This window comes from Coregonus clupeaformis, chromosome 8 (genome assembly GCF_020615455.1).
Source record: "Coregonus clupeaformis isolate EN_2021a chromosome 8, ASM2061545v1, whole genome shotgun sequence".
NCBI classification, from domain to species: Eukaryota; Metazoa; Chordata; class Actinopteri; order Salmoniformes; family Salmonidae; genus Coregonus; species Coregonus clupeaformis.
The window spans coordinates 13318850-13332952 of NC_059199.1; the positions used below are offsets into that span (position 1 = coordinate 13318850).

Here is a 14103-nt window from a genome sequence, read left to right on the forward strand (position 1 = left end):
CCTCCTTGACTAAATTACCATGAAAAGTACATATAAAAAAAATATCTATATCTTCTAACAGACATGTGTTCAGTTAAGAGCCCCATATACATTTACATTACATTTTAGTCATTTAGCAGACGCTCTTATCCAGAGCGACTTACAGTTAGTGAGTGCATACATTAAAATTGTTTTTTATTATACTGGAATCGAACCCACAACCCTGGCGTTGCAAATGCCATGCTCTACCAACTGAGCTACATCCCTGCCGGCCATTCCCTCCCCTACCCTGGACGACGCTGGGCCAATTGTGCGCCGCCCCATGGGTCTCCTGGTCGCGGTCGGCTACGACAGAGCCTGGATTTGAACCAGGATCTCTAGTGGCACAGCTAGCACTGCGATGCAGTGCCTTAGACCACTGCGCCACTCGGGAGAATATCCTACAATACTCACACACCAATATTCTTTCCACACCATATACAAATGTTCCCACTTTAGTAACCTTTGGGATTCTGTGACGCCATATTTGATAGTCCATTATGTTTAGATCGTTGAAGGTGAAGGTCTGGACCATTTTCCGGGTTGTGAGAGCTCAGCCTCATCCAGTGGTCATTTCGAATGGGATGGCCTCATTAGAATGGGATGGCCTCATTAGAATGGGATGGCCTCCCTTTTATCTTGCAGCAGCTGAAATGGAGAGATCAAAATCCACAAACTGGTTATGTATTATAAAACCCTAACACAGGATCTAATTTGACAGGTGGGGTTATATAAATGAGATCGCTCCTTATATTACAACATCCCTCCCATTAGAATAGGAATATCCTGGGCCACGATCAGTAGCCAAATGTTGTCGAACGAAATGCCATGAATAGAGACAACGTAATTCCTTATTTTACATGACAGTGAGGCATGCTTGTTCTGCATAGTACATTTATATCTGAATGTTCCATAACATTGTGTCCTGCTTCGTGGATGCTCAACAGAACAGTAGAGGTCAGTGTTGTATTATTGTCCAGATATCAGAGTTTACCAGCCAACAGATCGAGGCTCTGATAACAGTGAAAAGAGAGGAAGGTGGGGATTTGTATGCCTAATTCCCATTTGGGGAAGTAGGCCTAATATATGCCTGAGGCACAAACTACACACACAGGGTCCACCCAGGGCACATTGACATTTGCCGGCCCAGGGCTCCACACAATAGGGCCAGTCCAAAATATTCTGTGTTTGTGTGAGGAAGTCCCCATCTTTCATCCTCTGCTGGTCTTTCAAGGATGGGGATGAGAAATCACAGGAAACACCTTCCCCTGTTCTCCGCAGCCCAGGCCCATTTACTGAACATGCACAATGAGATATTAAAAGCTCCAGGCTTCCCTGGAATAATTGCAGGTCCACGCCTGATGAAACAAAGTTGTAATGTAGAGGGATGGTGGAAATGAGTGTGAGAACTTGGAAAAGTTTAGTAGAAGAAGAAGACTAATGGTATGCATGTTTCTCTTGAACTTTTTAACGTTTTATTGAAGTGTTCCTCCTTGTCTTTACTTCACTTGAAGGGTAGGAGTCATGGGAACGGAATAGACTAATTGCTTGTTATAATATTTTCACACTACTGAGCCAAGCCAAGCTGAACTGCACTGGCCTGGTTATGCATTCACCATAGTTGCTGGAAGTGTGCTGGAAAGTACACAGTATAACACCACCTCACCGTTTGCAGTGGTGGAAAAAGGACCCAATTGTCATACTTGAGTAAAAGTATAGATACCTTAATAGAAAGTTACTCAAGTAAAAGTGAAAGTCAGCCAGTAAAGTACTACTTGAGTAAAACGTTTTTGGTTTTAAATATACTGAAGTATCAAAAGTAAAAGTATAAATAATTTAAAATTCCTATTATTTAGCAAAACAGACGGCACAATTGTCTTGTTTTCTTAATTTTTGGATAGCCAGGGGCACACTCCAACATTCAGACATTTTTACAAAAGATGCATTTTGTGTTTAGTGAGTCGGCCAGACCAGAGGCAGTACGGATGACCACGTGTTCTCTTGATAAGTGTGTGAATTTGACTATTTTCCTGTCCTGCTAAGCATTCAATATTTAGTAGGGCGGCAGGTAGCTTAGTGGTTAAGAGCGTTGTGCCAGTAACCGAAAGGTCGTTGGTTCTAATCCCCGAGCCGACAAGGTGAAAAATCTGTCGATGTGCCCTTGAGCAAGGCACTTAACCCTAATTGCTCTGGATAAGAGCATCTGCTAAATGATTCATTATTATTATTACTTTTGGTTGTCAGGGAAAATGTATGGAGTAAAAAGTACAATATTTTCATTAGGAATGTAGTGAAGTAAAAGTAAAAGTAGTCAAAAATATAGTACAGATACCTCAAAAAACTACTTAAGTAGTACTTTAAAGTATTTTTACTTAAGTACTTTACACCACTGACCGTGCTAACCTGCTAGTAAGTAAACAGTTTAAATGTACCATTGTCTTCACCACCTGAAGACTTCACCCCGAGAAGCATGACACCATCTTTGCCGCTGTCTGGCCTGCTCTGGAAAGAGGCACTGCAAAGAGGAGACAGCAGGGCATATTGGTAGTAAAATAGTCTTTTTTGACAAGATCACGGTATATTTAAGCAATAAGGCCCAAGGGGGTGTGGTATATGGCCAATATCCCACGGCTAAGGGCTGTTCTTAAGCACGATGCAACACGATACAGCCCTTAGCCGTGGTATATTGGCAATATACCACAAACCCCCGAGGTGCCTTATTGCTATTATAAACTGGTTACCAACGTAATTAGAACAGTAAAAATGAATGTTTTGTCATACCCGTGGTATACGGTCTGACATACCACGGCTTTCAGCCAATCAGCATTCAGGGCCCGAACCACCCAGTTTATAATTGAACTGTTCAAATGGGGTCCTGTCCAAATTGTATCTTTATGTACAGTCCAACGACTATACTTACTTTTCTGTTCCATTATCAGTTATCTCTGTTCAGAGACAAAAAAAAAAGATTAATTAGTGATATTTCGTTTGTAATAGACATGTTGACATAATGCTGTGCATCTATCTCAGTCATTAAGTAGTACCTGTGTGATCGTGGTCCTTCATGCATTTACTATTCAGAAGGAAGATGACAGCAGCCACCACAACTACCAGGACTGGCAAAAGAATCCACAGCAGGTTCTTATCTGAAGACAGAGGAGGCATATCTTTCTTTAGTGTGGCAGACAAAACAGTTGTTTTTCACATCCCATGAGAAGTTGGATTAGTACCATTGTTGGGACAATGTGTAATGTAGGCAATTTATGATGATTTGTAATCAAACATGGCTTGACTATTGACTTTGTACACACACACACACACACACACACACACACACGCACACACACAACCCAGTCAAAAGTGAAGTGTGTGCACCCTCTGGTGGGTGTGGTAGAACATAAATGTTGAGGTAAAGTTGCTACATTACTTGATTTAAGAGCTTCCGTCTCTTCACCTCTAGCCTGTTGACCTGAGTAGAAAAAATTATATATACTCTGCAGCGTGATTTATGCGGTAACTTTGAACTTTCGATGACCACAAGGAGATGCTAGTTGCATAATACACTATATGACCAAAAGTATGTGGACACGTGCTCGTCGAACATCTCATTCCAAAATCATAGGCATTAATATGGAGTTGGTCCCCCCTTTGCTGGTTCACAATAACAGCACTTACAGTTGACCGGGAAGCTCTAGCAGGGCAGAAATTTGACAAACTGACTTGTTGGAAAGGTGGCATCCTATGACGGTGCCAGGTTGAAAGTCACTGAGCTCTTCAGTAAGGCCATTCTATTGCCAATGTTTGTCTATGGAGATTGCATGGCTGTGTGCACGATTGTATACACCTGTCAGCAACAGGTGTGGCTGAAATAGCCAAATCCACTAATTTGAAGGGGTGTCCACATACTTTTGTATATATAGTGTAGGTAACTTGTCATCTGGATAATGTATCCATTTAAAATGTTACGGTTATTTTGCTGACTGTGTGTTTTTCAGTGCAAGGAAAATGGAGCACCATTCGTGGCAATGTAAGTTGATTCCTATACATATGATGGTAGCAGAGGACCTACCAGCATCTTGATCCATATTCCCATTGTCCTTGTTTATTTCTTGACCTGGAAAAACATTGTCATTTTTATCAGTATACCATCTTGTTTTCCTATACAGGTAGTGGACAAAATAGTGCATTGAGGGACAGTGATAGTGCTTTAGACTTACCTGTAATTTCATCCTTTGAACCTGAAGAAAACATTAATGGCAAAACATTGTTATGGGGTCATGGTATCGTTAACCCAATGCAGTACTTGCTATCATCTAGCCTATCTCTATTGTAATTTGAGAGAGGGTAAAATAATATTCTCTTACCTGATAAGAGCTTTGTGGTTGGCTGAGCTGTGGTATTTTGGGGGAGTGGGTCACTCTGGGTAACAGCAGTTATGGCCTTGGTCACTTTTGTTGTTACCTCTGCGAAAGAGGTAGAATGCACTCGTTCAGAAAATGTCTAACATTTAAAAGATCTGGGGCAGTATCAAGCATCTCAGAGTAGGAGTGCTGATCTAGGATCAGGTCCTCCCTGTCCATGTAATCATATTCATTATGATCTGAAAGGCAAGACTGATCCTAAATCAGCACTCTGAGATGCTGTATATATGGTCTGGTTTTACATCTGTAGAGCTTATTCCACAATCACATGTGAGCACATCTGACCTATTGTATAGAAATGCAGTTGATAGAGAAGACAGTATTAAATACTGTCAATATTATAAAGTCAATATCATAAATGAAATGTCAATGGCCAATTTAAATGAAATGTTTATGAAGTCTCACCATCATCCTTAGTATGTGGAGATGTGGAACTCACTGGATCTTGGGGTAAGGATGAATTCATTGTATTTTCTGTTGTATTTGTTGCTGGTACTGCTGATGTAGCAGGGACTGAGGCAGATTTCTCCTCTGTCTCTGGAATGTAAAATCAGTCTTAAAGGAAAATTCCACCCCAAAACAATATTTTGGTATTTAGTCCATTATTGATAAAGTCCCAAAAATGTTTTGCATGTCAGCAATCAAGTTCACAAGGGATATGACTTTCAAAATACAGAAATACAGCCAGTATTATGTATTTTGCATTATATGATGCTGTGTTAATAGCAGAGTTTCTACACCAGCATACTGTACCAATTTCTAAAGATTGAACATTTTCTAATGTTACAATGTCCTAATGTTCTGACACTTATTTGAACTAGAGATTAATACAGCAGTTTGAATATGAGACCATGTTTTGACATTTTTTCTTTTACTTACTGTTTGGGGTCACAGTGGTGTCAGAAACATTTTGTAAGACCGTTACAGTGGCTGAAATAGCCACAAGATGAACAGTCGTGGTGGGTTTCTCAGTTGCTGTGATGACAGATCAAAGATGTTCTAACTCATGAATAAGATTCAAATCACAAAACATTGCAGCAGCAGGTGATGCAAAAATCTTTCAGACTTAAAAATGCAACCAGCCTCTTGAGTGTTCATTTTTTGTTTGTAATAAAAAGAAAATCAGGAATCCCTGAGATTTTTTCAAATTACTATCACTGTCTCTTGAAATATTACCTCAATAACACAAATGTTTTATAATATACATGTACCTACATGTAATTGCATCTGATGGTTTCGCTGTTGTTGATTGTTGAAATGGGTCTTCTGATTGCACTGTGAAGCAAACAGTATTTTTTTAACGATACTTAACTTCTGTGGCAACACCATAACCATACCAAACAACAGACGAGAGGCAGACAAAAATAATTAAATGATTCAGTAAGTTTAGTTTTTTATTTATATAATATAATATATTGTAGGCGGATACTTCCTGCTAAGAGAACCCGTAATTGTACCACATTTAGCAATAAGCTTCACCTGCAGACTAATTCTCTGTAAAGTGCGGCTCTGCAACTTTTGAACATCCAAATCCTACAACGATATCTAGAGGATATGAGCACTACAAAGAGATCAAAAGTCACCATTGCTATCTTGGTCGCTAAAACATTTCCTCAAAAGTATTTGTCCCTTTTTAGATCCAAAGGGTAGACAATTGTGTTGTTCCTGTTTGGCACAGTTTGTAAGACCACTGTCTGACATTCATCTATTTTAATAAAAAAAATGTTTTTGACGATGTGCCACTGAGAAGGCCGCCTCGTCTGTGACACAATGGCTGCGTTTAGACAGGCAGCCCAATTCTGGTATTTCCCCCCCTAATCAAATCAAATCAAATGTTATTTGTCACATGCGCCGAATACAACAGGTGTAGACCTTAACCAACAATGCAGTTTTAAGAAAAATAGTTGTTAAGTAAAAAATCGATAACTCAAAAATAAAAAATAATTAAAGAGCAGCAGTAAAATAACAGTAGCGAGGCTATATACAGGGGTAACTGGTCTTTTGACCAATCAGATCAGCTCTCAAAAGGATCTGATGTGAAAAGATCTGATGTGATTAGTCAAAATACCAATTAGTGTAAAAATATAAGAATTGGGCTGCCTGTCTAAACGCAGCCTTTGAGGTGGATATCCTCTGATTCAGGCCCAGACCTGTGAAAAGCTGCATCCTGTCCCAGACAGAGTGTTGTTGTCCCCTGACCCCTACTGGCCCCAACAGCCAAAGGGCCAGGCAGGGTTTTCTGTCTTCTCCCCTGTCAGAGGCTGCTGCTGCTGCTTCAGCTAGACTGTGTCTTAGTGCTTGACGTTTCCCACTGACTGTTGAGCACGTAACCCAACACTAGAGCTCTGCTTTTGCCTCTTTTCCCGATGCTATAGCTGCATTTTGTCTGGTCCAGAGCCCACTCCTCATCGGCAGTGTCGGCAGATTCACCCCTGGCCCCACCCTTTCAGAAGTACTATACATTATGGCAACAGACTATTTCCATGATTCAGACAAATGGAAAGCACACTCTACAATGTAGGCTAAATACACTTGCACTTCACCCTTTATCAATTTCGTTTTGTATATATTATGGTGGAACATATTTGCAAGGGGGGAAAAAAAAACATTTCTCTGTCCACTCAATAGAGGCTTGCACTGTAGTCACTAGGGCTTTGCTTGGGTGTTTCCTGCAGATGTTTAGATTCATGCAGGAAGGAGATTTGCTGCTGATTGGATCATATTATTTCACTTTGAAAGGGACAGGACAATGATCTCTTTCCCTCTGTTAGAGAAGGAGCAGTTTGGTTCCCACTGGCTATCTACAGCTCCAATCACCTTTCTGGGCAGCGCAGGTCCAATCAAAACAAACAATCAGGAGACTCCCTCTTTTTCTTTTCCACTAGCCCAAGTAACCACATTCATCTGTCTTGGGCCTGGACGTCAAACAATGTTTTTTATTCCTATATGTTCTGTCTTATTATCCGTGTTGTCCGATGCATTATGTCTCTTGAAAAGATTGCCAAGGATTGCTAAACTTTATCTTAAGTGAATTTGTTGCGTAAATTCACTGAACTTGCGGAGACTTGAAATATACACTGAGTGTACAAAACATTAAGCATACCTTCTTAATATTGAGTTGCAACCCCCCTTTTTCCTCCCAGAACAGCCTCAATTCGTTGAGGCGTGGACTCTACAAGGTGTCGAAAGCGTTCCACAAGGATGCTGGCCCATGTTGGCTCCAATGCTTCCCACAGTTGTGTCAAGTTGGCTGGATGTCCTTTGGGTGGTAGACCATTCTTGATACACAGAATAAACTGTTGAGCGTGAAAAACCCAGCAGCGTTGCAGTTCTTGACACAAACCGGTGCGCCTGGCACCTACTACCATATCCTGTTCAAAGGCACTTAAATATTTTGTCTTTCCCATTCACCCTCTAAATGGCACACATACACAATCCATGTCTCAATTGTCTCTAAGCTTAAAAACCCTTACTTAACCTGTCTCCTCCCCTTAATCTACACTGATTGAAGTGGATTTAACAAGTGACATCAATAAGGGATCATAGCTTTCACCTGGTCAGTCTATGTCATGGAAAGAGCAGGTGTTCTTAATGTTTTGTACACTCAGTGTAGGTATAAAGCACACAATGTGCTGAACAGCGTTCCTCACACACACCTAATAAAGACTATTTCGGGTGTGCATCTGGTCTTACAATAGACCTTTAGTAAAACAGGGATGCTTCAATGTCCTGCCAACAGCTTTGGTTGGTCTCCCTGTCAACCTTTAAGTGATGGCGCCTGAGGGGATGGCTGCCGTTTTACGGGCTCCTAACCAACTGTGCTATTGTGTTAGTTTTTTCGCGTTGTTTGTAACTTCTTTTTTAACTTATTGTATACATAATGTTGCTGCTACTGTCTCTTATGACCGAAGAGAACTTCTGGACATCAGAACATTGATTACTCACCTCGAACTGGAGGAATAATTTTTCTTTAAGAGTCCGACGCGAAGGATATACTGCTTTCTCGGGAACGGGCCAAAATCCCTGTCATTTGCGTGAAGAAAAGACGGAGAAAAGGGCTGCCTTCTGAGAATTCGTAGGCCAGTGAGTAAACCTCCACTACCATCTGTTCTATTGGCCAATGTGCAATCATTGGAAAACAAAATGGATGATCTACGATCAAGAATATCCTACCAACGGGACATTAAAAACTGTAATATCTTATGTTTCACAGAGTCATGGCTGAACGACAACACAGATAATATAGAGCTGGCGGTATTTTCCATGCATCGGCAGGACAGAGAATCTTAGCGAGCTGTATATGGCCATAAGCAAACAAGAAAATGCTCATTCAGAAGTGGCGCTCCTAGTGGCCGGGGACTTTAATGCAGGCAAACTTAAATCCATTTTACCTAATTTCACATGTGCAACCAGAGGAAAAAAAACTCTAGACCACCTTTACTCCACACACAGAGAAGCATAGAAAGCTCTCCCTCGCCCTCCATTTGGCAAATCTGACCATAATTATATCATCCTGATTCCTGCTTACAAGCAAAAACTAAAGCAGGAAGTACCAGTGACTCGCTCAATACGGAAGTGGTCAGATGACGCGGATGCTATGCTACAGGACTGTTTTGCTAGCACAGACTGGAATATGTTCCGGGATTCATCCAATGGCATTGAGGAGTATACCACCTCAGTCATCGGCTTCATCAATAAGTGCATCGACGACGTCGTCCCCACAGTGACCATTAGTACATATGCCAACCAGAAGCCATGGATTACAGGCAACATCCGCATCGAGCTAAAGGCTAGAGCTGCCGCTTTCAAGGAGTGGGACACTAATCCGGACACTTATAAGAAATCCCGCTATGCCCTCATACGAACCATCAAACAGGCAAAGCGTCAATACAGGATTAAGATTGAATCCTACTACAGCGGTTCTGATGCTCATCGGATGTGGCAGGGCTTGAAAACAATTACGGACTACAAAGGGAAACCCAGCCGCGAGCTGGCCAGTGACGCAAGCCTACCAGACGAGCTAAATGCCTTTTATGCTCGCTTCGAGGCAAGCAACATTGAAGCATGCATGAGAGCACCAGCTGTTCCGGACAACTGTGTGATAATGCTCTCGGTAGCCGATGTGAGCAAGACCTTTAAACAGATCAACATTCACATAGCCACGTGGCAAGACGGATTACCAGGATGTGTACACAAAGCATGCGCGGACCAACTGGCAAGTGTCTTCACTGACATGTTCAACCTCTCCCCACCATTGTCCCTGTGCCCAAGGAAGCGAAGGTAACCTGCCTTAATGATTACCGCCCCGTAGCACTCACGTCGGTAGCCATGAAGTGCTTTGAAAGGCAGGTCATGGCTCACATCAACAGCATCATCCCGGATACCCTAGACCCACTCCAATTCACATACCGCCCCAACAGATCCACAGATGACGCAATCTCAATTGCACTCTACACTGCCCTTTCCCACCTGAACAAAAGGAACACCTATGTGAGAATGCTGTTCATTGACTACAGCTCAGCGTTCAACACCATAGTGCCCACAAAGCTCATCACTAAGCTAAGGACGCTGGGACTAAATACCTCCCCCTGCAACTGGATCCTGGACATCCTGACGGGCCGCCCCCAGGTGGTAAGGGTAGGCAAAAACACATTTGCCACGCTGATCCTCAACACTGGGGCCCCTCAGGGGTGCGTGCTTAGTCCCCTCCTGTACTACCTGTTCACCCACGACTGCGTGGGCAAGCATGACTCCAACACCATCATTAAGTTTGCTGACGACACAACAGTGGTAGGCCTGATCACCGACAACAATGAGACAGCCTATAGGGAGGAGACCTGGCAGTGTGGTGCCAGGACAACAACCTCTCCCTCAATGTGAGCAAGACAAAGGAGATGATTGTGGACTACAGGAAAAGGCAGGCCGAACAGGCCCCCATTAACATCAATGGGGCTGTAGTGGAGCGGGTCGAGAGTTTCAAGTTCCTTCCATCACCAACGAACTATCATGGTCCAAACAAACCAAGACAGTCGTGAAGAGGGCACGACAACACCGTTTCCCCCTCAGGAGACTGACATTTTTTTTGGCATGGGTCCCCAGATCCTCAAAATGTTCTACAGCTGCACCATTCAGAGCATCCTGACCGGATGCATCACCACCTGGTATGGCAACTGCTCGGCATCTGACCGTAAGGCGCTACAGAGGGTAGTGTGTACAGCCCAGTACATTACTGGGGCCAAGCTTCCAGCCTTCCAGGACCTACAGTTGGGAAAAAAAGTATTTAGTCAGCCACCAATTGTGCAAGTTCTCCCACTTAAAAAGATGAGAGAGGCCTGTAATTTTCATCATAGGTACACGTCAACTATGACAGACAAAATGAGGAAAAAAAATCCAGAAAATCATATTGTAGGATTTTTTATGAATTTATTTGCAAATGATGGTGGAAAATAAGTATTTGGTCAATAACAAAAGTTTCTCAATACTTTGTTATATACCCTTTGTTGGCAATGACACAGGTCAAAAGTTTTCTGTAAGTCTTCACAAGGTTTTCACACACTGTTGCTGGTATTTTGGCCCATTCCTCCATGCAGATCTCCTCTAGAGCAGTGATGTTTTGGGGCTGTCGCTGGGCAACACATACTTTCAACTCCCTCCAAAGATTTTCTATGGGGTTGAGATCTGGAGACTGGCTAGGCCACTCCAGGACCTTGTAATGCTTCTTACGAAGCCACTCCTTCGTTGCCCGGGCAGTGTGTTTGGGATCATTGTCATGCTGAAAGACCCAGCCACGTTTCATCTTCAATGCCCTTGCTGATGGAAGGAGGTTTTCACTCAAAATCTCACGATACATGGCCCCATTCATTCTTTCCTTTACACAGATCAGTCGTCCTGGTCCCTTTGAAGAAAAACAGCCCCAAATCATGATGTTTCCACCCCCATGCTTCACAGTAGGTATGGTGTTCTTTGGATGCAACTCAGCATTCTTTGTCCTCCAAACACGACGAGTTGAGTTTTACCAAAAAGTTATATTTTGGTTTCATCTGACCATATGACATTCTCCCAATCCTCTTCTGGATCACCCAAATGCACTCTAGCAAACTTCAGACGGGCCTGGACATGTACTGGCTTAAGCAGGGGGACACGTCTGGCACTGCAGGATTTGAGTCCCTGGCGGCGTAGTGTGTTACTGATGGTAGGCTTTGTTACTTTGGTCCCAGCTCTCTGCAGGTCATTCACTAGGTCCCCCCGTGTGGTTCTGGGATTTTTGCTCACCGTTCTTGTGATCATTTTGACCCCACGGGGTGAGATCTTGCGTGGAGCCCCAGATCGAGGGAGATTATCAGTGGTCTTGTATGTCTTCCATTTCCTAATAATTGCTCCCACAGTTGATTTCTTCAAACCAAGCTGCTTACCTATTGCAGATTCAGTCTTCCCAGCCTGGTGCAGGTCTACAATTTTGTTTCTGGTGTCTTTTGACAGCTCTTTGGTCTTGGCCATAGTGGAGTTTGGAGTGTGACTGTTTGAGGTTGTGGACAGGTGTCTTTTATACTGATAACAAGTTCAAACAGGTGCCATTAATACAGGTAACGAGTGAAGGACAGAGGAGCCTCTTAAAGAAGAAGTTACAGGTCTGTGAGAGCCAGAAATCTTGCTTGTTTGTAGGTGACCAAATACTTATTTTCCACCATAATTTGCAAATAAATTCATAAAAAATCCTACAATGTGATTTTCTGGAGAAAAAAAATCTAAATTTGTCTGACATAGTTGACGTGTACCTATGATGAAAATTACAGGCCTCTCTCATCTTTTTAAGTGGGAGAACTTGCACAATTGGTGGCTGACTAAATACTTTTTCCCCCCACTGTATATACTAGGCGGTGTCAGAGGAAAGGCCAAAAAATGGTCAAAGATTCCAGTCACCCAAGTCATAGACTGTTCTCTCTGCTACTGCACGGCAAGCTGTACCGGAGCGACATGTCTAGGTCTAAAAGGCTCCTTAACAGCTTCTACCCCCAAGCCATAAGACTGCTGAACAATGAATCAAATGGCCACCTGGACTATTTACATTGACCCCCCCTTTGTTTTTACACTGCTGCTACTCGCTGTTTATTATCTATGCATAGTCACTTTACCCCTACCTACAGGTACAAATTATCTCGACTAACCTGTACCCCCGCACACTGGCTCGGTACCAGTACCCCCTGTATATAGCCTCGTTATTGTTATTTTATTGTGTTACTTTTTATTATTTTTTACTTTAGTTTATCTGGTAAATATTTTCTTAACTCTTTCTTGAACTGCATTGTTGGTTAAGGGCTTGTGAGTAAGCATTTCACGGTAAGGTCTACACCTGTTGTATTCGGCGCATGTGACAAATAAAGTTTGAATTGAGGAGCTGCTCTTGGGCGACTTGGGGAGGTCTCCTGGTAACACTTGACGCACCTTAACCCGAAGTGTTCTGAAGTGTTATACTACTTTATTAACATTCATAGCACCTTATTAAGGTTTGAGGCTGTACCTTCCTCCACATGGGGCTGACTAGGATAATATACAGTTTTTATGGGAACACTACACAAGATTCCCATCAACAACAACAAAAAACAACGCTGCTCTTATCTCAGGCTTGGACCAATGGAAAAATGCACTTAGGCATCACTGGACGTCCCTGGAGAAATGTTCAAAGTGTGAGCCTGTCTCTTAGAACAACTCGCATACATACTGTTCTGAATACCTTGATTGTGATCGCCAGTCGTGTTTCATGTCATACTATACTAAGATATTTAATGACCCAAATGTCCATATGCAAGATATTTTTATTTGCAAACCAAGTCTGATTAAGACAATAAGTAAAAGCCAATAAAAACAATTATTCTACTCATCCAGACAAAATAACATAAAACACTATACAATGCAACTACTGGCAAGTCTTTTTACCTATTTTCCCAAGCATCCATTTTGCCTAACTAAAACTTGTATCTGTCCAACAGTGTTAAACACTTTGTAACTGTGTAACTTTTAAAACCCATTATTAATTGAATTAAACATTTTAGGCAACATTCCTGGCTGTGAGACAACAGTCCTTTGTCACCATATGCGATCTCCTATCCAAGCCAGTTAGTGGTCATTTTGGTCTAAATATCCCTGTAGGCTTACCTGTTGTGAGGAGCTGGAGCGAGGTTAGAAGGAGGACGAGGAGGGCTATCCTAACGGTCTCCATGGTGCTTCTACTGAGCGTTCCCCTCCAGGGTGCTTCGTAGGGTTCTTCAGAGCTGTGTGAGCCACTGCTATCAACCAGTGGAAAAGGTGTTCACATTCTGGCCCATTTCTGCTTATTTTGTCACTTCCTTTAGAGAAAGAAGGGGAGGAAGTAGAGCAATTTCCCTTGAGGGCGGAGGGTAGGGGTCTGGAGAGGATGGGGAGGCTGCGTCGGCCAGTGAGAGAAGTCTTTCTCGGGCCCCAGCCTGGAAAGGAACTCGGCCCTCAAGGCTATGTTTGTACTCCATCGCCAACTCCGGTGACTTATTTTTTCCTGACCTCACGTTGCAGGAGCAACGTGACTGGTGTGAAGGAGTCTAATAAGTGTCTGACTAGGATGGGCTGTGAATGACCCGAAACAACAGTATCAGTTGGATCAAGGAGGGTACAGTGGGATCAAGCAGTTAGC

At 42.7% G+C, this 14103-nt stretch overlaps 1 protein-coding gene across 2 annotated transcripts; it reads right to left on the reverse strand.

Moving 5' to 3' along the window:
* Positions 1–339: 339 nt before the first annotated feature.
* On the reverse strand, positions 340–13768 carry LOC121571170. 2 transcript variants are annotated; one of them, XM_041882508.2, is made up of 12 exons: positions 13593–13768; positions 5655–5714; positions 5319–5369; positions 4845–4976; positions 4383–4481; positions 4236–4256; positions 4088–4132; positions 3446–3487; positions 3063–3164; positions 2939–2963; positions 2451–2533; positions 340–666 (listed from the first exon to the last, which is right to left on the reverse strand). In XM_041882508.2, the coding sequence occupies exons 1-12, from the start codon at positions 13654–13656 to the stop codon at positions 653–655; spliced, it is 738 nt and encodes a 245-aa protein (XP_041738442.1). In that variant the 5' UTR covers positions 13657–13768; the 3' UTR covers positions 340–652. The 2 variants fall into 2 exon arrangements, with proteins under 2 accessions (XP_041738442.1, XP_041738441.1); XM_041882507.2 differs by having other exon boundaries at positions 5319–5414; positions 13593–13767.
* Between the last annotated feature and the right edge of the window lie 335 nt (positions 13769–14103).